A 25,782-nucleotide genomic window follows, 5' to 3' on the forward strand; every position below is an offset into this window, starting at 1 on the left:
GCCCAAGGTCAGCAGAAGGAAGAAAACAATAAAGATGAGAGCAGAAATAAATGAAATAGAGAACAGAAAAACAATCAAAAAATTCAACACAACTAGAGTTGGATTTTTGAAAAGATAAACAAAATTGACCAACCTCTAGCTAGATGAACTAGGAAAAAAGGAGAGAAGACATAAATAAAACGAGAGGTAAGGGGTGCCTGGGTGGCTCAGTCGGCTGAGTGTCTGACTTTGGCTCAGTTCATGATTTCACGGTTTGTGGGTTCGAGCCCCGCGTCGGGCTCTGTGCTGACAGCTTGCTCAGAGCCTGGAGCCTGCTTCAGATTCTGTGTCTCCTTCTCTCTCTGCCCTTCCCCCCACTCACGCTTTGTCTCACTCTGTTTCCCAAAAAATAAATAAATGTAAAATAAAATAAAATAAAATGAGAGGTGAAACAAAACCATTACAGCTGATACCACAGAAATAAAAAGGATCCAAAGAGACTACTGTGAGTAATTATACGCCAACAAATTGGACAGCCTAGAAGAAACGATAAGTTCCTAGAAACGTACAGCCTACCAAGACTGCATTATGAAGACATAGAAAATCTGAACAGACAGATGTCAGGTAATCTACAATCCAAAACTTCCCACAAAGAAAAGCCCGGGACAAGATAGCTTCACTGGTGAATTCTGTCCAACATGTAAAAAAGAATTAATGCCGATCCTTCTCAGACTCTTCCAAAATATCGAAGAGAAGGGATTGCTTCCAAACTCATCTTACGATACAAGCATTACCTTGATACTGAAGCCAGATAAAGACACTACAGGAAAACTCTAGGCCACCCTCTCTGATGTGAACGTAGATGTAAAAATCCTCAAGAAAACGCTAGCAAACTAAAGTCAGCGGTGAATTAATAGGATCATACCCTGTGATCAAATGGGATTTATCCCTGGGATGCTGAGATGGTTCAACATACACAGAGTAACAAAAGTGATAGACTGTATTAACAGTGAAGTATAAAAGTCGTATGATTTTTCAATAGATACAGAAAACCCATCTGGGGAAATTTAACACCCTTTTGTGTTAAAAACTCAATACACTAGGTACAGAAGTAACGCATCTTAACTTAATAAAGGTCACATATGACAAGTCCACAGCTAATATACTCGGGGGCAAACCACTGAAGGTTTTTCCTGTAAGATCTGGAACACAGGGAGATCCACTGTCACCACTCCTATTCAACATAGTACCGGAAGTCCTAGACAGAGAAATTAGGCAAGAAAAAGTAGTAAAAGCCATCTAGACCACAAGGGAAAAAGTAAAATTATCTGTTTGTAGAAGACCTGATCTTTTATGTAGAAAACTCTAAAGACCACCACAAACACTGTTAGAACTAATAAATTCGGGAAAGTTGCAGATACAAAATCAACATACAAATATCAGTTGAATTTCTATACGCTAACAGGAAACTATCTGAAAAGGACATTAAGAAAACAATCCCATTTCTTTTTTTAAAATTTTTTTTTCAACGTTTATTTTTTGGGGACAGAGAGAGACAGAGCATGAACGGGGGAGGGGCAGAGAGAGAGGGAGACACAGAATCAGAAACAGGCTCCAGGCTCTGAGCCATCAGCCCAGAGCCCGACGTGGGGCTCGAACTCCCGGACCGCGAGATCGTGACCTGGCTGAAGTCGGACGCTAAACCGACTGCGCCACCCAGGCGCCCCAACAATCCCATTTCTAATAGGGTCAAAATGAATAAAATCCTTGAGCAAGGAGGTGAAAGACCTGAACACTGAAAGGTACAAATTATCAATGATAGAAATTCAAGAAAAAAACAAATAAATGTAAAGATGTCTTGTCTTTGTTGATTGGAAGACTTGATATTGTTAAAGTGTCCATATTACTCAAAGCAGTCTGTAGGTTCAGTGTTATCTCCATCAAAATCCCAATGGCATTTTTTCAGACATTGAAAAAATAATGCTAGAATTCATATGGAACCACAAACGACCCTATGTAGGCAAAACACTCCTGAGGAAGAAGAGTGGAGGCATCATACTTCCTGATTTCAAAATATATTACCCAGCTACAGGAATCAAAACACTGTAGTACTGGCCTAAAGGCAGACATACAGACCAATGGACCAGAATAGAGAGCCCAGAAATAAGCCTGCACATGCACAGTCCACTGAGCATTGACAAGGGAGCTGAGAATCTGGGGAGAGGATCATCACTTTAATAAATGGTGTTGTGGGGCGCCTGGGTGGCGCAGTCGGTTAAGCGTTAAGCGTCCGACTTCAGCCAGGTCACGATCTCGCGGTCCGTGAGTTCGAGCCCCGCGTCGGGCTCTGGGCTGATGGCTCAGAGCCTGGAGCCTGTTTCCGATTCTGTGTCTCCCTCTCTCTCTGCCCCTCCCCTGTTCACGCTCTGTCTCTCTCTGTCCCAAAAATAAATAAATGTTGAAAAAAAAAATTTAAAAAAAAATAAATGGTGTTGTAAAAACAGGATATCCACATGCAACAGAATGAAACTGGACCCTTGTCTTACATCATACCCCAAAATCAACTCATAATGGACTAATGATTTACTTATTTATTTTATTTTTTTTTTACTGTTTTTATTTACATTTGAGAGAGAGAGACAGACATGAGCAGAGGAGGAGCAGAGAGAGAGGGAGACACAAAAACCGAAGCATGCTCCAGACTCTGAGCTATCTGTACAGAGCCTGACGCGGGGGCACAAACTCATGAACCATGAGATCATGACCTGAGCCAAAGTAGGATGCTTAACCAACTGGGCCACCCAGGTGCCCCTGGATTAAAGATTTAAGCAGAAGACCCCCCCCCAAAACCTCAAAACTCTAGGAGAAACCATAGAAGAAAAGTGTGTTCCAGATCTTACAGGAAAAGCTTTCAGTCGTTCGCCCCGACTATATTAGCTGTGGACTTGTCGTATGTGTCCTTTATTATGTTAAGGTGCGTTACTTCTATATCTAGTGTGTTGAGTTTTTAACACAAAAGGGTGTTAAATTTCATCAGATGCTTTTTCTGAATCTACTGAAAAATCATATGACTTTTATACTTCATTCTGTTAATACGGTATATCACTTGTGTTAATCTGTGCATGTTGAACCATCCTTCATATTGTACTTGGCAATGATTTCTTGGAAATGATAACAAAAGCAAAAGTGGACAAGAAGGATGACATCAAACTAACAAGTCGGCACAGTAAAGGAGACAGTCAGCAAAATGAGAGACAGCAGGTGGAATGGGAGAAAATTTCCAAACCATATATCTGCTAAGGAATTCATTCCCAAAATGGATAAAGAACTCCTACAACTCGATAGCGAAACACACCCAGTTAAAAAATGGCCAAAGGGCTTGAGTCGACATCTCTCCAAGGAAGAAATACAAATGGCCAATAGGTTTGTGAAAAGATGTGCAACATCACTCATCATCAGGGAAATGCAAATCAAAACCGTGTGAGCTGTCCCCTCACACCTGTCGGCTGTTATGATTATTATGTCACAGCCATAATAGGATGGCTATTATGAAAAAAAATAAAAGGTAACAGGTGTCAGCCAGGATGTACAGAAGTTTGAACACTTGCACAGGGTTGGTGGGAATGTAAAACGAACTATGGAAGACAGCATGGAGGTTTCTCAAAAATTAAAAATCGAGCTACCATGTGATCCAGCAATCTCCCCTGCTTGGGTATACATCCAAATAAATTGAAATCAACCTCGATGAGGTATCTGTATTCCCATGTTCACTACAGCGTTATTTACAACGGCCAAGATACGGAAACAACCCAAGTGTCCATTGATGGTTGGATGGATAAAGAAAATGTGGTATGTCTGTACAATGGAGTATTATTCAGCTTCATTTACGAGGGAAAAAAAAAAAGAAATCTTGCCATATGCAAAAACATGGATGGGCCTGGAGGACATCACGCTAAAGGCGAATGTGTCCTCTGTGAGCCCAGCCTCTCTCCGAGTGGAGATGAACCTCTTCCTGGCACCTGGTCCCCACTCTCAGCTTGCTTTGTGCCAAGGTGTCTGGGCATCTTTCTTTGGCCTCACGGATGGTCCTGTGCAAGATTTCAGTGGCATTTCCTGCCTGAGCGCCCGGGGCCCTACTTATTCCACTCAACTTGTCACCTGGAGCCTGCGGTGGCTACAGAGGACCTCCTCTCTCCCCTCTCCCCAGTGACTCTGTTCTCTCCAGGGAGGCAGGGTCTTTCCACTTCTCTCTCTAGTTGCCCCATGACACCTGGGTTTCCTTTGTTCCCCCAGGGCTGGGGCAACTTAGATAGATTCCTGCGCTCCATGTCGTGGCTGGAGAGCTTGGCTAGAAAGATACCCTGACGTGTCCGTATTCCACGGGAAGAACGAAACAGGGTCGTAAAAACTGAACACGGTTTTCCGTGAAGGTGGGGAACTGGACCCCATCGCCCTCCTGCGGACCCTTCGAGCAGACAGGGGTGCGGGGTTGAGGGCCACGCCTGTAATCCGGCTTTGCGGTCAGCAAGTTCTCAGTAGCTCGTTTCCAACCCGAGCCAGATTTCCTCACCAGAGGCTTCGACTCCTGATTCTTCTTGAGTTCCCGGATGTCAGCAAACATGGGTGCGGGAAGGCTCTGTCACATCTCGAGGGGAAGTTCGAATTTCCAAATACCCTTTGTCCATCTGTTTGCGTGAAGGATGGAGTCTTTTTCAAATGGGTCTTTACACAGAAAAATAAATGCGGAAAGCCTTGGCGTAAATATACTCAAAGATACTGTATTGTATAATACTAATAACATCGAAATTAAGAAGTATGGTGTAACATGAAGCATCACCCGGGTTCTCAGGAGTAAAACTCCAGCGCAGAAGCTCCCAGGTGGTGATGAAGAACTGGCTGGAACGGCCACGTCCGTTCACACTCTCAGTGGACACGCATCACGCACCTGCATGCTGTTTGGGCCTCAGGAGCTTGAGGAGACGTGTCAATGCAAGTGACTTTCCTGTAGCAGCTCAAATGCCCAGAATCTGAGTTCTGGCTCCAGGCTGTCCAAGAGCTTCCCACATCTCCCAACACAGAGCCTGCCGGGTGCCACCCTGTCCCCGCTCTAACTTCCATCCCCCTGGAGGAGAGAGTAGGAGCCCTGGCTCTGAGGGAAGGAATCCCTACTGGAGTTTCCTTCCTCCCTTGCCTCGGCCTGGCTATGTGGCCTCAGTCACATGACACAGTCTCTCTGGGCTTCCATCGGTTTTCCAGGCTGTAAGATGGAGAGGTTGGACTGAGGTTTTCAAGAGCCTTCCAGTCCTGATGCTCCGTAATTCTTCACATACATGTGCGGATCTCAGTAATGAAATGCCAAGGCTTCTGGAACAGGGAGGAGGGCCATTCGTGATTCATTTTAATTGATCACGCTCGGACAGATGCATTTGTCACTTGCCCCGATTGGCCAGACAACCGCAGGACCCACGCCAGGAAGGGGCCAAGTGCAGCCCCATTAGAGAGAGTCCAGAACAGGGCAGAAAAGGATGTTCAGAGAGACGGCACGGAGGGAGCTGCTCTCTGCTGGACCTGAGAGGAGCCAAGGCTCTTGGAGGTGCCAGCACCCCCTGGGCAGGTTCCGTGAGCTCCACCTGCCGCCCCTCTGCCTGAGAGCCTCCCAGGCCGCCTCTCGCACGCCGGCCCTTCCTAGGAGAGTGGCCACGCCTTCTTGTGACTTGTTCGCCTTCATCTCTCAGGTGCAAACTATGAGCTGTGGGTTTTCCCCCCACGGGAGAGTTTCAGGTATCGTTTCAAATGGCAGGCCTGCTTCGTCCTGAAATGGCTTTGATGGTTTCTGCACTATTGCAGATAACCAGAGGCATCCACCCTGGCAGATATTCTGAATGATGGTTAACACATCAAAATGCTTTTTTCTCGCTTGACAAATAGTTGCTGCCCCAACTCAGCCCACCCTGGCCCCTTCGTGCTCCCCCAGGACCCCCCTCTTCGGTGTGCCCTCCCCACACTGAAGGGTCACTGGCTAGCATGGAAGGGGCTCCAAAACTCAGCTCAAACCACGGCTGACCTGACTGATGGGCGCTCCTGCCTTTCCAGCTCTTTCATTCTACGAAAATTATGTTCCTGGTCGCCTACGTAGTCAGTCCACAGATCGACCGCCATTTGAAAGTGGCTCCATTTCATTTTGTCCCCTTCCACGATTGCTGTGAAGGAAGGTAGGATAGGCCCGGGGTAACACGAGCTTCTTTGTGACGCCGACTCCAGGCCCTGGGGAAGGCTCGACCTTCAGAGGATGCACCCTTAGGTGGAAATCAGATCTTTAAAACTGTTTGGGAGCGGTTGGTTCCCTTGACATTATGTGTCATTATGCTCCAAACAGGCTGAGTCAAGCGGGAGGTCTTTGATTTGCAACGTAGTAAAGGCTGCACTGAAAAAGCAAATGTCCCATTTCACCTGGGCAGTTGCTGATTTGAATGTGGTGATTAATGTAAAAGATCTGTGTTTTGCAGCTTTTCAGCCACGGATATTGAACACTGACTCTGGCTTGAGAAGCAGCCAAGAGGTCAATGAGGGGCGGGAATCTGGTAACAGCAAGAAATAACCACCCACCAACATGATGGGGTTCCTCGCTTATAAAATAATTAAATTATTTTTTGGAAGTAAAAAAAAAAAAGTAATAAAAGTGTCAGCAGCCCAAAGGGTCTGCCCCAAGCAGCCCCTCAAGACAGCTAAGAATGTCTCCATGGGGTCACCTCAGGTGGCCTGGATCTTGCCTGCTACGAATCTCAGGTATTAGAGCCTGCCATGAGTATCCCTTTCAAGGCCAGCACTCTGGGAGTTTATGACAGCACATCTCAGTTCCCCAAGATGTACACAACCTATTTCCTATGCAGCTTTTTTTTTCTTTTTTTTAATAGGCTCAGGTTTGGGAACATATTGGCAGGTCGATCTAGCCCACTCCGGAAGGAAATAAAAATAGAAGTCAGATATATTTATCATTCTACAGTTAGTCACCTGTTCCTCGGTCAGGGTTGAGCCCATCAAAAGCTCACACATCACAGCAGTAAAATCGTTGAATCGCTGAAGCAGTAATTAATAAAGTTTTATTGTGCACACACCAAAGAGACAGTTTGTGGACAAGGCCCCCTCAAACGAATACATGGAAGGAGGCTCAGAGGTATATCATTACAAAGAAGCTTATATAGTGGGACACCTGGATGGCCCATTCAGTTAAGCATCCGGCTCTTTATCTAGGCTCAGGTCAAGATCTCACGGTTTGTGAGATTCAGCCTGGAGTCAGGCTCTGTGTTTAGAGCAAGGAGCCTGCTTGGGATTCTCTCCCTCCATCTAGCTCTCTGCCCTTCCCCCATTTGCTCACTCAGGTGCTCTCTCTCAAAATAAATAAATAAACTTAAAAAAAAATTTAGAAGCTCACATAGTGAGAAAACAATGACAATTTACTGGTTATATTGGTGATTGGTTATTGTTTTAGAATTCTCTTCATTGGTTAGTGGTTACCTCATGTCAACCTTGGAAAATGTGTGTGTGTGTGTGTGTGTGTTGGTTTTGCCTATGATTTTCAGAGGCCTAAGCGAGAAGTGACCCCGGTCAGGTGAGCCTTGCCCAGTAAGCTAAAGGAAGCTTTGCTTGTATGACAAAACTGATTTTCTCTGCTTGGGGAATGTTCGAGGCCGGTCTCCATTTGTTTTCGATTTTAACAAGCCGAATGCTCCACGCGACTGTTTCTTCTCTGAGTCTTTCCTATAATACGAGCGGTATGTGGAGACGGGGGTCTCGGATCTCCCCTCCAAGCAGAGCTTCAGACAAGGATCTGTTCTGCCGGGTTGAATGCAAGCGCAGACTCGCGCTGCCCCAGGGGACAGAGCAGCATGTTTTTCCCCCTCCCAAACCTGTCACATTTTGAGTCGGAAAGGAGAAATCAAAAGCACACTCTGTCCAAAAAAAAGGAAGCAGGGGGCGGGAAGGGGGGGATGTGCTTATTTACTGAGCTGTTCAGTTATTTATCAAAGTGCGCTCCCGGAAGCAGGGGCCAGAGCGCCTGATCTCACCGTGGCCCGCACCACCCCCACTTCCGTTTTGTTTATTACCCGCGGCAGGCGGGCCAGTGCGGTGCAGAGAGTCCTGCCGGAGCCAGCGTGCTCACAGCGAGATCCGTGTCAGCCGGGTTTGGTCCGGAATAGCTTTCGTTCAGGGGGTCCCTTTGTGGATGATTCTGGGGACTGGACACATGATGTGCTTTCATTCAAACACATACAGTGAGGCCTCATCAGTTTCTGGATGATGGTGGAAATTTTTGCCCCGTCTACCTTTGTGTCTATGGAGATTTTCCTGGGGTTAGAATGGGGTTGATGACCCGGAATTCTGGACCCTCATGGTTGCAAAGAGGTTGTCCAAACACCCAGGGGGAGACTGTTGCCAGGTGAGGACTTGGATCCCCGGAGAGAGCACAGCCCAGTGTCCAGAGGGGACGGGGAGGCCCCACGTTTTGTAACTCGAAGAAAGACTCTTGGTGGGTTTTAAAAAATTTGGGAGTTGTAGCTAGGAGATTGGCAAGGTGACCCGAGGTAAAGTATTCCCATTATGACCTGATAATTAACTTGTTCTTTCTTTGTCTCAAAAAGGGGGGGGGGGTGGAAGCGCATCCTCTTTTTCTTGAAGTCTACACCACCGCAAGAGTCACCTTGATCCTCATTGATTCCAAACCTGAGTTCATCATTAAATTTGAGCAAGCGATGCTCCAGGGGAAATCCATAATGCAAATGCAAATGCAAAAAAAAAAAAAAAAAAAGGAAAAGAAAACAGGACTAAAAGAAAGGGAAGAAGAATACTGGAGGACACCCAGGTCTTGCCCACCTTGAGGACCATTTGTTTTTGCAGAGGTTAAATCCTGGGGCTATCACTGTAGAGCCCAGCACTGGCCCCTGGCCAGGTTCCTGCGTTATTGGGAAGGTCGATAATCAAAGATCAGAAAACCATCGTTCCTGTCACTTATTTTTCCAATCTGTGCGTCGACCACCACCTGTTCCCATCCTATACTTTCCTCCCAGCTGAGAGCAGTAAGGGCTGGCAGTGACAGACAGCGCTCTCTGTGACACTCAAATTGTGTTGATGAACGACTTCGTGTCACTATCATCTGTTTTCTGAAACACTGGCTCTGACATTTTTTCAGCATAAGACAAGAAAAGTGTCACCTGAGAGACTGAACATAATAGCATTTTTAAGAGAATGCTTTGCCACAGTTACATGCCTTGCAGGGACATTAAGCATTTTGGGGAAAGGATAAGAATCACATTATTAGCACCTTTAGTCCAAATATTACCTGTAAGATTTTCATTATATTCAGTTCCTTATTGAAGGTTACATTTTGCATGTGTCCACTTAATATAAGTTTCAGAAATATATTAAGTTAGGCTTTATTATGACGGTTACGTACTTTGTGAAGTGTGGTTATTTATAATAGCCAAATTTGTTTAATGTTCTCTTTGCAGAAATCTGTATTAGCTGAGTAATAAAACCAACTAAATTCTTTAGAGGATCCATTCTGTTTTCTGATTATGTAGAAATATGAGTAAGAGTGATTAACTCTGGGTAAATTGCTAGTGTTAATAACAAGTTGTCACAAATGAGATTACCAGGTATTCTGTTTCCCACCCCTGCTGTAGCTAATGCATACTATTAGCTGCTCGTGTCCTTGATCAATGTGATATAATTGTCTATTTGTGAAATGACATTTATCTTACATAACAGATAAGGCATGACTACAGGCCTTCTATTGGATGGATACTTTAATAGCTTCCCTTACAACATGTAGAATACAGTCCACTTCCGGGGCACCTGGGTGGCTCAATCGGTTAAGCATCCAGCTTTGGCTCAGGTCATGATCTCCCAGTTTGTGAGTTCGAGCCCTGTGCTGACAGCTCAGAGCCTGGAGCCTGCTTTGGATTCTGGGTCTCCTCCTCTCTCTGCCCCTCCCCTGCTCATGCTGTGTCTCTCAATAATAAATAAACGTTAAAAAATTAAAAAAAAAAAAAGGAATACAGTCCACTTCTTATACTAAAGGCTGGACACATTCAAAATACCTGCGGATGAGAAATGGACGCACATTCCCAGTATCCTAGCATTCAGGATCACACTAAGCTGTGTGGTTTTGTTTGGTCCTTCGAAGCGCATTTTAAAATCCTTTTTTTAAAAGACATGTTCTGAGTAATGCATTTCTGTGTTTAAGGTCAACACAAGATAAAGTTCATTCCAGAAATGGTCGGCCCGATACTAGAAATGACACTAATTCCTGAGACAGAACTGCGCAAAGCCACCATACCCATTTTCTTTGATATGATGCAGTGTGAGTTCCATTCGACCCGCAGCTTCCAGATGGTAAGGACATAGTAGGTGTGCGGTAAGTGGCTTGGGGAGGAGACCAACAAGCCTGCAAACCTTGAAAAAGACTTATAAATGGCTCTGGAGTTAAGGATGTTGAGAGATTTTCCTTATTGAAGAAGCCTGTCATCCTTTGCCTGCATCTTTAGGGAGAAGTATTGTCAATGACTAGCTTTTCCTTATTTTGCTCTGGATTTACTTACACATTAAACCCTGGATAAAAGTCTCTTTCTGCCGCCCCTCCCCCTCGGTATGTACCCTCAGAATGTTTACCCAGATGTTATCCTCTCAGACTGCCTGCTTCTTGCCAACTTATGTTATTTTCAGGTCAAAAATCTCTGCTTTTTTTTGTTTTCTTTTACATGTGTCTTGACCTTTCACCTGTGCAGTGAAACTGATAAGAATTCCTCTTAAAAAAAAAAAAAAAAAAAACCCGGGTAGAGTGCTCAACAACATACTGTATCCATAGGAAAGACAAAATCTGCATATTTATGTGGGAGGATTAACAAAATCTCCTTCCCTGGATTCCATGAAAATAAAGGTGGTGTTTACATTTCCGCCAGTGGGGACACGCTCGCCCGCACGAACATACAGCGGCTTTCTCCCCCGTGTGTTGCTGGGCTGGCTGGGAAGCTCTGCAGGAGGCAAGAGAAGACCCCCAGTGATAGTGGTTCCTCCATACTTGATTTAAATATTCTAGTGATTCGAGTAAGTAAGTACCCACTTGACATAGATTTTTGCAGAATTTGAAGAAAAATCCCTGTATTGGAAAAAGACTACATCTGAGCAGCGTCACTGTAATGGATCTGATATTTAAAGAGTAGATTTTTCCTTCCTCCCCTTTATACTTGCTACCTTATAGATTTTGAACAGTTTTACCTTTTCACTGGTCAGTCTTTGCTATTACGGCATGAAGGTGGTAGCCGTGATGAATAATTTTGCTAGTTTCTAGAGCAAAGAACAGATACAAAGCTAAAAGAAACCCTGCTCTGTGCCTACACTTGAGTGTGAACACTGATGTCAGGTACCCGTGCTTTCTGGTGTAGCCTGGTGCTACCTGGACCTCCCACAACTCACCGAACGTCTTTAATCTTTGGTTCCGAGCTGTAATATTGGTACAGAATGGAATCTGCTCCTAAGGGATGTTGTGAGAAGTGAATAAAATAAACCTGTGAAGGCCACCTGCCCACCCGCCTCCCTTCCTTCCCTTCCCTTTCCTTTTGATTCCTTCCTCCCTCTGTTTCCTTCCTTCTTTCTTTCCTCCCTCCCTTTCCTTCCTTCCCCCCTTCCTTCCTTCCTTCCTTCCTTCCTTCCTTCCTTCCTTCCTTCCTTCCTTCCCCCTTCCTTCTTCCCTTCCTTCCTTCCTTCCTTCCTTCCTTCCTTCCTTTCTTCCTTCCTTCTTTCCTTCCCCCTTCCTTCTTCCCTTCCTTCCTTCCTTCCTTCTTTCCTTCCTTCCTTTCTTCCTTCCTTCTTTCCTTCCCCCTTCCTTTCTTCTTCCCTTCCTTCCTTCCTCTCTCTGTTTCTCCCTTCCACCTTTCTTTCTTTCTTTCTTTTTCTTCCTTCCTTCCTTCCTTCCTTCCTTCCTTCCTTCCTTCCTTCCTTCCTTCCTTTCTTTCTTCCTTTCTTTCCATAGCAGAAGAGGGCTTCCTTATGTTGACTTATTTATAAAATTAAAGAGATTGTTTTATTTTTTTTTAATTTTTTTTTCAACGTTTATTTATTTTTGGGACAGAGAGAGACAGAGCATGAACGGCGGGAGGGGCAGAGAGAGAGGGAGACACAGAATCGGAAACAGGCTCCAGGCTCTGAGCCATCAGCCCAGAGCCTGACGCGGGGCTCGAACTCACGGACCGCGAGATCGTGACCTGGCTGAAGTCGGACGCTTAACCGACTGCGCCACCCAGGCGCCCCAAAGAGATTGTTTTAAAAGAACAGCTGGTTTTTCCCCCCCCCTCTGGTTCAAGATCAGTTGTTGCACACATATAATGTAACATGGTAAACATTGTCCAAACGTTTTCGGTTTTGTTGGCAATGTATCAGACACCTCTTTCTTGATGACAGCGCAGTAACCATGATTCTTATGATGGCATAAGCTTTCATAAAATAGAATGGATAATCTTCTCTTTTGGAACTTTTTTTAAGGTTTATTTATTTATTTTGAGAGAGAGAGAGAGAGAGAGAGAGAGAGAGAGAGAGAGAGAGAGAAAGACAGTGAGTAGAGGAAAGGCAGAGAGAGAGAATCCCAAGCAGGCTCCACACCAGCCAGCAGAGCCCTACGTGAGGCTTGGACTCGTGAACCAATAGATCATGACCTGAGCCGAAACCAAGAGTCGGACGCTTAACCACACGCCCTTGGCTAATCTCTTATCCATCACCTTTAGCTGGACGTTTGGGTTGTTTGCAGATTCTCACTACCATGAGTCAGTGCGCAGTGAACATATTCGTGCATACTGCTTGACTTTCTTTTGAAAGTTTTCCTGGTATACGTTCTCAAAAACGGAATTGCTGATTCAAAATATTTTCGTAAGTGTTGACATTGCCAATGTTTTCTGATGCTGTTGCCGTACGATTTGACCCATCTTGACTGCCACTGGCACTAAATCGTGTCCAATCTCACTGCCAATCCACCAGAACTAGGGAATGTAGTTTAAAATCCCTTTTCCTAAGCTGAAAATTCATCTGACTTTTTGAATTTTGTATGAATTAAGCCCTAAAGAAGGGCCGTATGAAAAAGCGCTATTAAAGAATCAGATAGCGTCGCCTGGGTGGCTCAGTCGGTTAAGTGTCTGACTCTTGGTTTCAGCTCAGGTCATGATCTCATGGTTCGTGGGTTTGAGCCCCGTGTGGGGCTCTGCACTGGCAGCAAGGACCCTGCTTGGGATTCTCTCTCTCTCTCCCTGCCCTGCCCCTGCTCATGTGTGTGTGCGCGTGCATGCACGCATGCTCCCTCTCTCTCTCAAAAATAAATACAATTTTTTAAAAAGAGTATAGTAGTTATTTACATTAGGGAATTTCTCCAATTCACGGGGTCTCTGGTTTGCCAGGAAATGGCACAAAGTTACTGAAGGAGAGTCGTGGGGTTTCTGCCTCCGTTCTCAACTCTGCCCCCAGTGGTGGGTTCAAAAACTGCCTAATATCAGAAGACCAAGCTGTTTGAGTAACAGCGGGAAAGTAGCTGTGCACATTTAACTCTGTTTCACAAACAATTTCCCTTCCATAAAACGTGTCCCACTCGGATATACGTAAATAGAAGCATAAACGTGAGGACACGGGTCCACACAACCCACTGTCGGTAAGCATGGTCAGCTACTTGGATTTCTTGGTCCGTGATCATCGACCATTTGTTCATCGGTGTTGTCATCTGCTTGTGCCTTCAAAGACCAGTGGGAGGACACACCAAAGGGTTTTTTTACATAAAGGCAGAAAAGCGAAAAGGCGTGACAACAGTCTCTCTGCTCTCTTCATCTCTTCTTGCGAATTGGGAAAAGGTCCATCGCCTCTTCTCTTGGGATATCTTGATTTCTTTTTTCTGTGAGTCTGTCTCAGCCTCCCAGGTGGAGTGTCCCATGGAATATCACCCCTCCCAGACCCGCTGCTTCCCTATCATCCCTTTTTACCGGGCTCCTTGTCACTTGGTTGGTTGGGTGCAGGTTACAGCAGCCTCATCTTTGTTTGCTCTCCTGGCCTCCCTGGTGAGATGCAGAGACTTGTCATCTTTCTGATCTCTAGCGTCCGGCGGCTTCTCTTGGGCCCTAGCCCCGGCCTCTCCTGGCCCATAGCATCTATCTCTCGACTTGACATATCTTTTCTAACTCTTTCCTATTCTCAGGTCAGCCGACGCTCACCTTCTATTGGCTACTCTTTCCTGAAGCACGAGGCGTGCCCTCTGTCCTCGGGGGTGGTGTGGGTGTGGAGCAGTGAGTGGGTGTGTGCACAGAACCGCAGGGCCCGGAATCCCTGCCTCCCTCCCAGGGAGCTTCCAGGTTGGGGCTGGCTGGCTGCTGTTTACCTAACCCGCCACCAATCCAATTATCTAACCTTATTAGTCACATCAACAAGGGCTTAAATTGGCTTCACTTTTATAGCAGATGTGCAACACTAATGGAGTGAGAGGAAGACATTAGGGCTTTTCGTTTTTGCAAAACGTTCATGTTTTGAGCCTATGATGTAGTTTTTTTTTTTTTAAAGGTTGCTGTGTCTTTCTGAGCGGGGCTGTTTATGCACCGTTGTTTGTGAAATATGCATCATGTCTGGGTCGTAGCATGCTCTTACCGTTGCAGTGGGGGGGGCGGGGGGGGCTGCTGGATTCGAAGAAAAACCTGCCATTTTACACAAGATTCAACTGCACCGAGCCATTACTGGAATTTCAGAAGCAGGCATTGCAGATGGGCTTTTCTACAGCTCCCCAGAGTGGCAGCTCGTGTCTTCTCCAGCCACAGCGGAAGGACTTCCATCAGAGTGATCTCATACACACATTTCCCCGAAAGTCTCCTTTCTGGTCTCTGCTTTTGCAAGCAAGAGCATGAATCTTCATCCAACAGAGGCGTGTCCTTGTCCTTGTCCTCGGTGCTTGAGGTCCTGCCTCTCCAGGCTCCAGGCGCTGAACAGGTTTGCCCGGTTGTGGGACGGAGAGGCATGGAGTGACCCTTTCACAAGCTCTGTCCTCCTGCTGGCCGGGGGCCCTCTCCCCCGGGGGCTGCAGGCCCGCCTTCATTCGGCCTGACACCATTTGTGCTGAGCAGATCCTCATAGGTGATGGATAAGCTCTGTGGAGGCCTGCTGACAATTCCTGGGTCTCCCAGCCCTTTCTCAGATTCTTCTATGATGTGGACGCTGCATCTGTTCTCCTAAATTGTCCCCTTCTACTGCATCTTCTGTCTACCAGTCCCAGAGGACGCCGTCTCTGGTGTCTCTGCTTCCAGCTTGCCCACCCCACAAGTCATGCCAACGGCGTGTTCTCTGTCCCTGTGCCCACCCACCCCCACCCTGACCCCAGTCCCAGAGAGGCACGTTCATGCTCGAGCTGGGTCTTCGGGAGATCTTGACTTCTTTCAAGGGTGAGCGCCTGTGTGCGATGATTTCAGGACCTGCTGTGCAGGTGTTTGGAGACATCAGCATCTCAGCGTCCCTTACATCACCCAGGCGCCCCGGCTGGGTCGCGTTCCCACGAGACGTACTTCCCCCTGGCCTGAAACTAACTTCTCCCCTGTGGCGCCGACACCCCTACCCCCCAAGTCAGTAATGCTCCGAGTCGCAGCCTCGCTGGATTTTGCTCCGTAAAAAAATAGCATGCTTGTAAATTCCCTCCTGGCACCTTTGGAAAGAATTCCATTTGTTATGTCTTTGGAAGAAAAACAAACCAAAACAAAACCAAAAAAAAACAACCACAGATCTCACAGCCGAGAATTTCAGCAAACGGCTGTATGGGCTGTATACCATTAATAAAGACGGAATGGGAAAGACTCCACAGAAAAATAATATTTTCAACCATGAAGCTCTTCTCTGTCATCTCTGTGAGGGTCAGTAAAATGCTCCACAACTTCCAGAAATTCCCATTGTAGTTGTAACAGTATTAGAACATGAGTAATCTTTGTGTCCTGGATGTTTTTGAGGCCCTGTCTGAATAATCTCTTCCTACTGCCCATGCTTGGTAACCCTAACTGAATGACTGAATAACCCAAGTGGATGTTGCTGGCTTCTGCTGGTTGGCGGGAAAGCTGGTCCATTTTGCACCGTCATATGGACATAAGTTTGGTGGTGATTTTATCCTGATGATTCTTGAATTCTTTGGCATTTTGTTTGTTGGTTTATTCTTGCTTCCGATTTCAACATAATGCTTGAGTTTAGTTCCGGACCCTGAAAGGGAACATACGGCACGAGAAGTAGGCTTTTATTGTATTGAATCCGGACCCCAAAGTCTGAGAGATCATGGAAGCTGACACCCTGGACTCTAATAAAAGTTCTGATTGCATTGAATTCTGTTCTTAAAAGCCTTGCAGCAAAGAGGTGCCCATACCCCTGTAATCTCTTTTTAATGTTTATTTATTTTTGAGAGAGAGAGGGAGAGTGTAAGTGGAGGAGACAGAGGATCTGAAGCGGGCTCTGCACTGCCAGCAGTGAGCTCGATGTGGGGCTTGAACTCAGGAAGCCCGAGACCATGACCTGAGCCAAAGTTGGACGCCTCACCAACTGAACCACCCAGGCGCCCCTCCTGTAATCTCTTTTGACCAAATTAAACAGGACTCACTCTGAGAGCATGTTTCTGGAGTCCAGTGTCATTGGATACAGCCCCAAATCCCTTCTTGATGTGTGTGCTATGGAAATGGGGGGCAGCTGCACCTGTCTCAGGTGTTGCCAGGTGTAACAGCCAGGCAGCGGATAGTTCCCCAGCCTTGGGGCTCTTGAGCCTCTAGGTGGAAGCTTCAAGGTCAGCGAACAGCCTTCTTGTTAGACTTGGAAGGATGTGGGGATATGGAGTGAGAATGTGAAGCCGGTTCCTTCTTCTCGCTCATGTTGTCCACGCAGGTATAGTTCAGTGATGTTCTCCCACCTACCTCTCCTGTCAGCGCCAAAGAGAACGGGCATAGTTCTGCAGTTCCTCTGGAAGTTCAGAAACTGAGAATCTGATTCCTTGCAGCTCTCTGATACCAGAGGGTGCTCTCAAATCACGGCCCTCCCTCCAGTACCTTGCGAGCACATTTTCTTGGGGAAAAAAAACAAAAACAAAAAACTGGAGAAAGCAGAGCACCCGTGGGCAGAGCACATTCACGAAGGCGTATTTGCAGCAAGCCAAAGGAATGCTTTTGCTAATGGACATAGAAAGCCATGTTCCTAGCTTTCAGATTTCACCCTGTTCTTGGTAACCTCCAAGCACTTTATCGATGTGGTAAATAAACTATTTGTGCAAACCTTTCCATCCTGGTCCAGCTCCCTTTCCTTGCTCTGACATAACCTCAGATCCCTTGTGTAAATGCTCTCCTGGATGCCTGAGGAGCAGGCCTGGTTCTATGCATCTATCTGGGCATGGTAGCAGGAACGGTAAATCTGACTTCCAAAAAAAAAAAAAAATGATGCACTCTAAAGCAAACAAAAGTGGCTGTTGGATTATCCACTGCCGAGATCCTTCACTCCATGATCTCTTAAATTGGAGCCAATAACCCGTGGTTAACTGTGGCAGTGAATGGCTAAAGCGGTCATTCCTTTCAAAGTTAATTGAATTAACAATGCTGTCAACCTTCCGAAAAGCCCTGTATTCTCACGGACTCTGTTTCATATTCTTGGAGGGGCGCTGGTTTGGGAGGCTTGGAGATGCTCTGTTCAGCTTTTTAAGTTGGACACCCTGTGGACATTTTTGTAGTGATACTGGTGATTCAGAAAAGAGAGGAAGTATAATGATTTTGCCTCAACCCCCTTTGGAGCCACACAGTAAACCCTTGCTAATTTTAACCTCACCATAGAGAACCCTGCTGGAAATTACCAGTGTGCATTTATGAGTAAGAGAATAAGCACAGTTGTTTTTGTTTTTGTTTTTGTTTTTTTTAAATCAGCTCTGCTCTATCAGCAAATGGACTTTCTCCAGTTTATTTGGACATTGTGATTGTGATAACCATTCTCAGTACACTAACAAATTAATTCTAGAATATTCTGTAAAAAAATAATGGAGGTCCTGGAACAAGAGGCTAGCTGCAGATCTGGGGTATTGAATCCTTGCTGATAAAGAGGCTGCCAGGTGTTCGTGCAAATCACTTAGTTTAGACTAGAGGTTAGTAAAATTAGAATCAGCTGTGCTCTCTGATTTACTTCTCTTTCATCCACTCATTTGAGGAAGCATTAAATTCATCAGTCAAAATTTGATAAGCAGCATACTTAAGGAGCTGGAGTTTCCTTATTGCCCTTGTTTGTGACAGCTAGGTTTACGCGGAAGCAGAGAAAACATGCTATTTCCCTAAAGTAGACTCCCAAGTTCAAATAACCTCCTGATTAACCGGCGATGAGAGGTTTCAAATGCCTGTGTGTGTTTGTCCATGTTGGGATAAAGCGTACTTTCCTGAATTCCCGGTGCCTTCCTCATTGTATGCTCGTTGAACATGTGTGGCCTGCGGTCGTGTGTTTTGGTTAAATTGAGTCTTATTTGATCCCTCCGTTGTTTGTTCTGAAGAATCAGCACCCACCGAATACTTCCGCTACGGTGCTCCCATCGTGGTACCCTCTGGGAAATGGGATTGGCTGGAAACGTCAACTTGTAGCCTAATGGCACCTGATCTGCCTCGTATTTGATTCCAAAAGGGCCCCACCTTCTGAGGAATTTCTGTAAAGAACAAAGTCCTAGTGGGTTAGTATCAAAAGGTGGTTGATTTCACAGTAGAGTCATTATCATGAGGCTCCAGGTGAAAACAATACAAGTTCTTTTTTCTTCTTAGCTAGAATTGCCTCTTTTCCTGTGCTCCTAAAATCCCTGAACTTTTCAGGCCAAACAGAATAAAAAAGAGGGTGTTTGCTTGGGGAGGAAACGATGGGGAAGATCAAGAGGAGAATTGGAGGATTCACTGAGGTCCAGAGTTTTTGCAGTGTTGTTGAGTCCTTGATGTTGAGCAAGAATCAATACTCTTCTCCAGACCTGTTTAAGCTTCCACCTCATCTGTAGTGCGATAGAACTGTGGCTTTAGGCAGCAAGTCCTGATCAGATCAGGCGGGTCTGTGCCTGTTTGAGGCTCCTCCCTGGGTCTCCCCAGGCCCCCTGCCTCCGGCCCCACGGGTGCCACAGTCAGCCGCCCCTGCAACAGCAGCGGCGGCGGCGGCGGCACCCTGCTTGACCAGTGCAGCCCGTGGTGCCTGCAGTCCTGTTGTGAGCTCTCAGATGAACGTGTCCATCCATTGGCTTGTGGGGCCAAGAGCACAGTCTGTGTCTCAGCGACCGGCTGGGCGACTCCTCTGCTGACACAGGAAGCCCTCCCCAGCTCCAGTCTAGCACTCGTTCTCCAGTGATTCATGAGCACGTAGCACAGTCCTCCCATTAGAACATCACCACCAGGGGCCCTTCTGGAAGAGACCAGGAGAGACGAAAATTCTGTCTGTCACGCAGCTTAAATAACTATAGGATCCTGGTAATAGTGGGAGACTCGGGGGATTGTCAGCCTGGAAAGCATTGCCTGAGCATGTATTTTTTTTTTTTTATATGTTGTTTTTGTTTGTTTGCTTTTGAGAGAGAGAGACAGAGCACGAGTGGGGGAGGGACCGAGAGAGAGAGGGAGAGAGAGGGAGACACAGAATCTGAAGCAGGCTCAGACTGGGCACCGTCAGCACAGAGCCCAACGCGGGGCTTGGACCCACAAAACCATGAGACCGTGACCCGAGCCAAAGTCAAACGCTCAACGACTGAGCCCCCCAGGTGCCCACTGAGCATGTATTTTAAAGGGATCCTAGAGACCCTTGCCTACATGGAGGGTGTGCTTGCTTTCTGTATCCTGAATTTAGCCGTTGTTTCCCTCAATTCCCCCTCTGCCAGTCTTCTTTCAATTCGGTGTGGTGATCTCCTGCTCTACGGGAACTAACGCTCTCAGGGGCCTCCTTCCTTCCTGGCCCAAGTCAATGGGTGATTTCAGGGCTCGTGCAACATGGCGCTCACCTGGCAAGAATCCCATATGGAGGTGGCCCTGAATTCTGCCAGGGACGGGAGACTGGGCAGTGAGGATGAGCCCTCAGATCCATTATTATCTAGGTAGCTATTTCCAGCCTCGTCAGCCACAAGGCTCATGACCCCTGTGAAAATCTTTTGGAGATTTGTACCTCTCCAGAGTTTAGAGTTTTCCCCAAAACTCCAAGAGACAGGGTTTCGGTCCAGGGAGCATTTCTGAGGATCCTTTCCCACCCCTTGCTCTGGAAATCTGATCAGAAGCTTTGGGGTGTTCAAGGAAAGGCCCGGAGATGGACCTTCTCGAGACGTCTGCTGGTCTTGTAGAGACGCTGTCCTTCCTGTGTTTTATGTTTTTTTTCAACCCAAGTGAGGTATTTCACTAGACCCATCAAGGAATGGCAGTGAAGTGGCCCCTTCGATGTTTTGTGACTGCAGAGAACTTTTTGCTGGCAAGTGAAACGCCATCTGTTCTTTTCCAGGAAGCAACGAGCTATTTTAGATGTTACTTGTTGGTGGAGATGAAGTTTGAGACGTTTTTTCGCGTTGCTCCTTGATTATTCGTCCTACGGTCCCCTCGCCTTTCTTTTCTCTGCTCCTTGCTCCTCCCATCAGAATGTACATGTTTAGGCTCCATTAACCAGGGAAGGAAATGGAAGAATCCCCCTGTGGCAGGGGATCATCAGACATCTCTAGGGGGTCGGGGATGGTACCTCTTACGTGAAATCAGGTTTCAAAGGCGTAGGGTCACTATCTGATGATGATCTCTCCCCGATTTACGTGCCGTTGATGCTCAGTCATAAAATGAAATATCCGCCATGCTGATTATTTACGCTTCCTCTGCTTAATTCTAGTTTGAAAATGAGATCATCACCAAGCTGGATCATGAAGTGGAAGGAGGCAGAGGAGATGAACAGTACAAAGTGTTATTTGATAAAATGTAAGTGTTGATTAACAGTAGGATTTATGTCAGAATAGAGACAGGGAGACTGTAATTAGACTACAATGAACTTTGTAGCCCAGAAATAATTAAAACGTGTTAATAATGGGAAATATTTTAAATTGCACCAGTCGAGTTTCTTTTTCTGAGAGGGATTAACAACGTGTGCATAATTACTTTTCAGCCTCTTGGAACACTGCAGGAAACACAAATACCTCGCCAAAACAGGAGAAACTTTTGTAAAACTCGTTGTGCGCCTGATGGAAAGACTCCTGGATTATAGAACCATCATGCATGATGAGAACAAAGAAAATCGTATGAGCTGCACTGTCAACGTGCTGGTGAGTGAAATGCAAGTTAATTAAATTTCCAATCTTCACAGTAAGCCAGAAACGTACTGTGTTCAAAAAGTTCAGAAGCCTCGTGACAGCTGGCCACGCAACTTCCTTTGCTTGTTTCCTCGTCTGTTGCAGGGGGAAGGGAAAAGGAAGAGCTGTTTTTGCAGATCCACTGTAAACACGTCTGCAAAATCCTGTCCCCTCCAGGTGTTTTCACATCGCTCTTCCCGTGGCTAAGAAGGAAGAGCCATCTTATTTTGGAACCAGGGTAGCACCTCCCTTGATTATAGGTCTCCAGGGCATCGCTATTAGGAGGTGGCAAGCACGTCCTGTCGTGGGTTGAATGATGGCCCCCAAAAGATAGGTCCGCATCCCACTCGTCGGAACCCGCGAACGGGACCTCATTTGGAAAAAAAAGGCTCCTTGTGGATGTGATTGAGTTCAGGGTCTCCAGAGGAGATCATCCTGAATTACTATCCAGGTGGGCCCTGACTCCAATAACAAGTGCTCTTATAAGAGACAGAAGAGGAGAGGCGCCAGGCGGGGGTGGGGGTGCTCATCGGTTAAGTAGCCGACCTCAGCTCAGGTCTTGATCTTGCATCGCGGTCTGTGAGTTTGAGCCCTGCATCGGGCTCTGTGCTGACAGCTCGGAGCTTGGAACGTGCTTCAGATTTTGTCTCTCTCTCTCTCTCTCTCTCTCTCTCTCTCTCTCTGCCCTTCCCCCACTCACGTTCTGCGTGTCTGTCTCAAAATATAAATAAACATTTTAAAAAGAGAGAGAGACAGAAAAGGAGACACACGGAAGTCCATGTGGAGATGGAGACAGAGACTGGAGTTATGTGACCACAAGCCCAGGGGCACTTGGACCCCCCACCCCCACCCCCAGAAGCTGGAAGGGGCAGGATAGAATTTACACCTGGAGCCTTTAGAGGGCGTGCGGCCCTGCTGAAGCCTTGAGTTCAGACTCTGGCCTCCAGAAGTGCAAGAGAATATATATCTGTCGTTTTAAGCCACCAGGTTTACTGTGAGTTATTACGGCAGCCACGAGGAGCTAGCTCGCGGTCTCGTGGATAGCAGATGGCTTGGGTAGACTTGGCCACTGCCGTCCACGGACCTCTTTGACCCCTGTTGTCACCGTGACATGGCCAGGTCCTGTGGACACTGCCTGCCTGAGACAGTAGTGGAGCAGTGAGCTTCGGGCAGGGCGTCGCGCTTTCAGGAAGCTTCATGACCAGCTCGTCTGCAGGGAGTGTTTGGTGATCCCCGTGGCTGTCAGGAGCCACGTGACTCCCACACCCAGCTTTGAAGATGTCTGTCTCTCTGTGTGTCATCCTCAACTTCCCTTGCCTGTCCCGAGGCAGGAGACACTACTCCTGCTTTGTGCCCCTTACTTTACTCCCCTGGATCTAGAGTATCATCATCTGGTCGCTCGATGACATGTACCTGCTCTGCCTTCACTTCCATGCCCGCCATTTTGAATGGGCTCGTAGGCCCTTCAGGCTCCTGGAAGTGGCTTTTTGTGCCAAGAGGAATATGACCGATCGTTCACTCTTTAGGAAACCACCAGAGATGCTCGCATTTAAAAGCAAAAGGAAATTTTTTTCACCTTCCATCCAGTGTCGTGTCCATACCGCATTTGTGCTTTGTGCAAGAAACTGGCAGCTGAAAGCTCCCAAGCCATCCCGGCCCCTGCCATCCGTGGATAGGCCACCTGTTTTGATGAATGATAAACACCTTCTACGGAGAAAACTGCTGGCCCCCAAATTGGAGAGACAAGAGGATACAGTGAAGCAGAAGCCCAGGAGCAAAAACCACCACCGGAGCCAGTACTGGATTGGATTCCTCCTACGCGGCGCATCATGTCCACTTTCAACGTAAAATTACAAGGCATACTAAAGGCAAAAACAGTTTTAAGAGAGAGAGAGCAAACATCAGAGCCAGGCTTGGCTTTGGCAGATGTTTTCAGAATTTTCAGACCGGGAATTTAAAATAACCATGACTAAATTGTTAAGAGCTCTAATGGAAAAAGGAGACTTTATGCAGAAACAGATGAGTATAATAAGCAGAAAGATGGAAACTCTAAGAAAGAATCAAAAAGAAATGCTACAAATCCAAAACACTGTGACAGAATAAAGAAGGTCTTTGGTCTCGTTAATAGACTGGCCACAGCCGAGGAAAGAATCAGCTTAAAAGATTGAAATATGTTTGCATATGTTTCGCAAGGGTCTTGGGCAACGGGAAGAATTACTGACATCTGGCTTCCTTCGGTCCCTGAGATCTGGCCTACTGCTGTGCCGACTTTCACATTCACTTGTAGGCTAATTGTGTGTAGCATAGCAGTGAGCTCTGCCTCAGGTAAAGGCCCCAGTCTTTTGCACAGGAATGCCCTGGCCCTTGCTTCATTGTCTTCCTGCATTTTTGCCTTTGTTCAGAGTAATTTACTTCTGTGATGCTAATATGGTTAACGTGAAGCTAGAATTCAATATTTTTCTGCAGGAGAGAAGTAGAAACCTCTTTGAAATCATTCCCTACTATGGACATACTCTTCCTCCTGATTTCTAAGGGCATCTAAGAAGCTGATTTGTGTCCAGAGGGAAGAATTATTAATACATTTATTAGCTTTCCAACTTCGATGTTTGAGAATACTATTTTTTTTTTTAAAAGCAAGATCTCTCGTGTTCACCGGGACGTGAAACCTAGTGGGGATGTGCTCTGAATGTGGCCTTTTATCATCAGGACCCAGGGTCAGAAAATAAGCTCTTGAAATGCCACTTGCAGTCACAGTTTCTGATTAACCTCTGTTCCTCTTTCATACGGAGCCTCACTCAGCACGTACCTGTTGTTAGTGCTGTCAGCACTAGCTAGGCTTTAATCAAGAATCACATCCAGGATTCCTGAGATTATCTGACATCATTAACTTCTTTGAACTTGGAACATCCTGAATCATTCTATGAAGAGTCAGGTGTTCCATTCTTAACCAATGCCTGGGATCACAAGATGGTTCTCAACCTATCACAAGTCTTTCATTTAAAAAATAAAATAGGGGTACCCGGGGGGCTCAGTCGGTTAAGCGTCTGACTTCGGCTCAGGTCATGATCTCGCAGTTCGTGGGTTTGAGCCACGCGTCAGGCTCTGTGCTGACAGCTCGGAGCCTGGAGACTGCTTCTGATTCTGCGTCTCCCTCTCTCTGTTTCTCTCTCTCTCTCTCTCTCTGTCTCTCTCTCTCTCAAAAATAAATAAACATTAAACATTTTTTTAATTAAAAATAAAATGGATCTATGGATTAAAGAGAAACAAGAAAACCTGGTTTTTCTAGACAGGTTTTTTAATATTCACTACTCAGCTCACATTTAGTCACAGAAGTAAAAACATAAATATATTCTATTTTTTATTTATTAACTTTTTAAAGTTTCTGATCTTGTTTTGTTTATTTATTTTTGAGAGAGACAGAGTACAACCAGGGGTGGGGCAGATTAAGAGAAGGACACAGAATCCGAAGCAGGCTCTAGGCTCCAAGCTATCAGCACAGAGCCTGACGCAGGGCTCCAACCCATGAAGCGTGAGATCATGACCTGAGCTGAGCCACCCAGGTGCCCCAAAACATAAATATACTTTAAGTCTCTGGACCATTTTCACCTTTTCTCCTGGTACTTTTCTTATGAAATAGATGTATATTGATCTCTACAAAATATAGATGTATAAACATCCATTAGTAATATATAAAATGTACTCAGTTTATCACTAAGCAGAAACCCTCTTGAAATCCTAAAATAAAAAAATTAAAAAAAGAATAAAGAACATAGGATTTATTGATGCCCTTTAAGCCCATTGGCAAATTTCCTTTAGAACCAGTGCTATTTTGTAATTTGTGTTGTTTTTCTTAATGTTTATTTTTTTGAGAGAAAGAAAGAGTGCAAGCAGGGGAGGGGCAGAGAGAGAGAGAGAGAGAGAGAGAGAGAGAGAGAGAGAGAGAGACAGAACCTGAAGCAGGTTCCAGGCTCTGAGCTATCAGCACAGAGCCCAATGCAGAGCTTCAACTTGTGACCCGTGAGATCATGACCTGAACTGAAGTCAGCTGCTTAACCGACTGAGCCACCTAGGCACCCCAGTGCTTTTTTTTTTTAATGGAATGGAACATTCTAGTTATATGGGTTCATTAATGTCTTACTCTTCCTTGCAGTTAAAATTTTTTTTTTTTTAATGAGAGATGAGCAGTCACTCTGTCCAATGACCTAAGTACCCCTACACGAACACCTCCCTGTAAGCACATGTGCATGACATTGGATCATAGTTCCCCCTGGACAGAAAGCACATTTGTAATTCAGTAGAATTTCCTTGTCACCTCATAATCCTGCAGTCGTTCATTACTGGTTAGTAATTTTGTTGTGTGTGACCAAGTTCTTCTATGCCGTCATCAACTTAGCCCTCTCTTAGAGTGGTGGACTCACTGTTACTTTATAGACATAAGTGACATTCTTCATGGCCCCTTTACAATGCTA

The 25,782-nt window shown here is 46.0% G+C and overlaps 1 protein-coding gene across 3 annotated transcripts in view; it reads left to right on the forward strand.

Moving 5' to 3' along the window:
• Nucleotides 1-25,782, forward strand: part of DOCK1 (dedicator of cytokinesis 1) — a 529,364-nt gene that overhangs the window by 438,940 nt on the left and 64,642 nt on the right. For all 3 annotated transcript variants that reach the window (XM_011287620.4, XM_019813984.3, XM_011287621.4), the window contains 3 exons: nucleotides 10,223-10,371; nucleotides 20,860-20,945; nucleotides 21,130-21,286. In XM_011287620.4, the coding sequence (XP_011285922.2) occupies nucleotides 10,223-10,371; nucleotides 20,860-20,945; nucleotides 21,130-21,286 (392 nt within the window). The remainder of the gene's footprint in view (nucleotides 1-10,222; nucleotides 10,372-20,859; nucleotides 20,946-21,129; nucleotides 21,287-25,782) is intronic.

The sequence above is a fragment of the Felis catus genome, chromosome D2 (genome assembly GCF_018350175.1).
Source record: "Felis catus isolate Fca126 chromosome D2, F.catus_Fca126_mat1.0, whole genome shotgun sequence".
NCBI classification, from domain to species: domain Eukaryota; kingdom Metazoa; phylum Chordata; class Mammalia; order Carnivora; family Felidae; genus Felis; species Felis catus.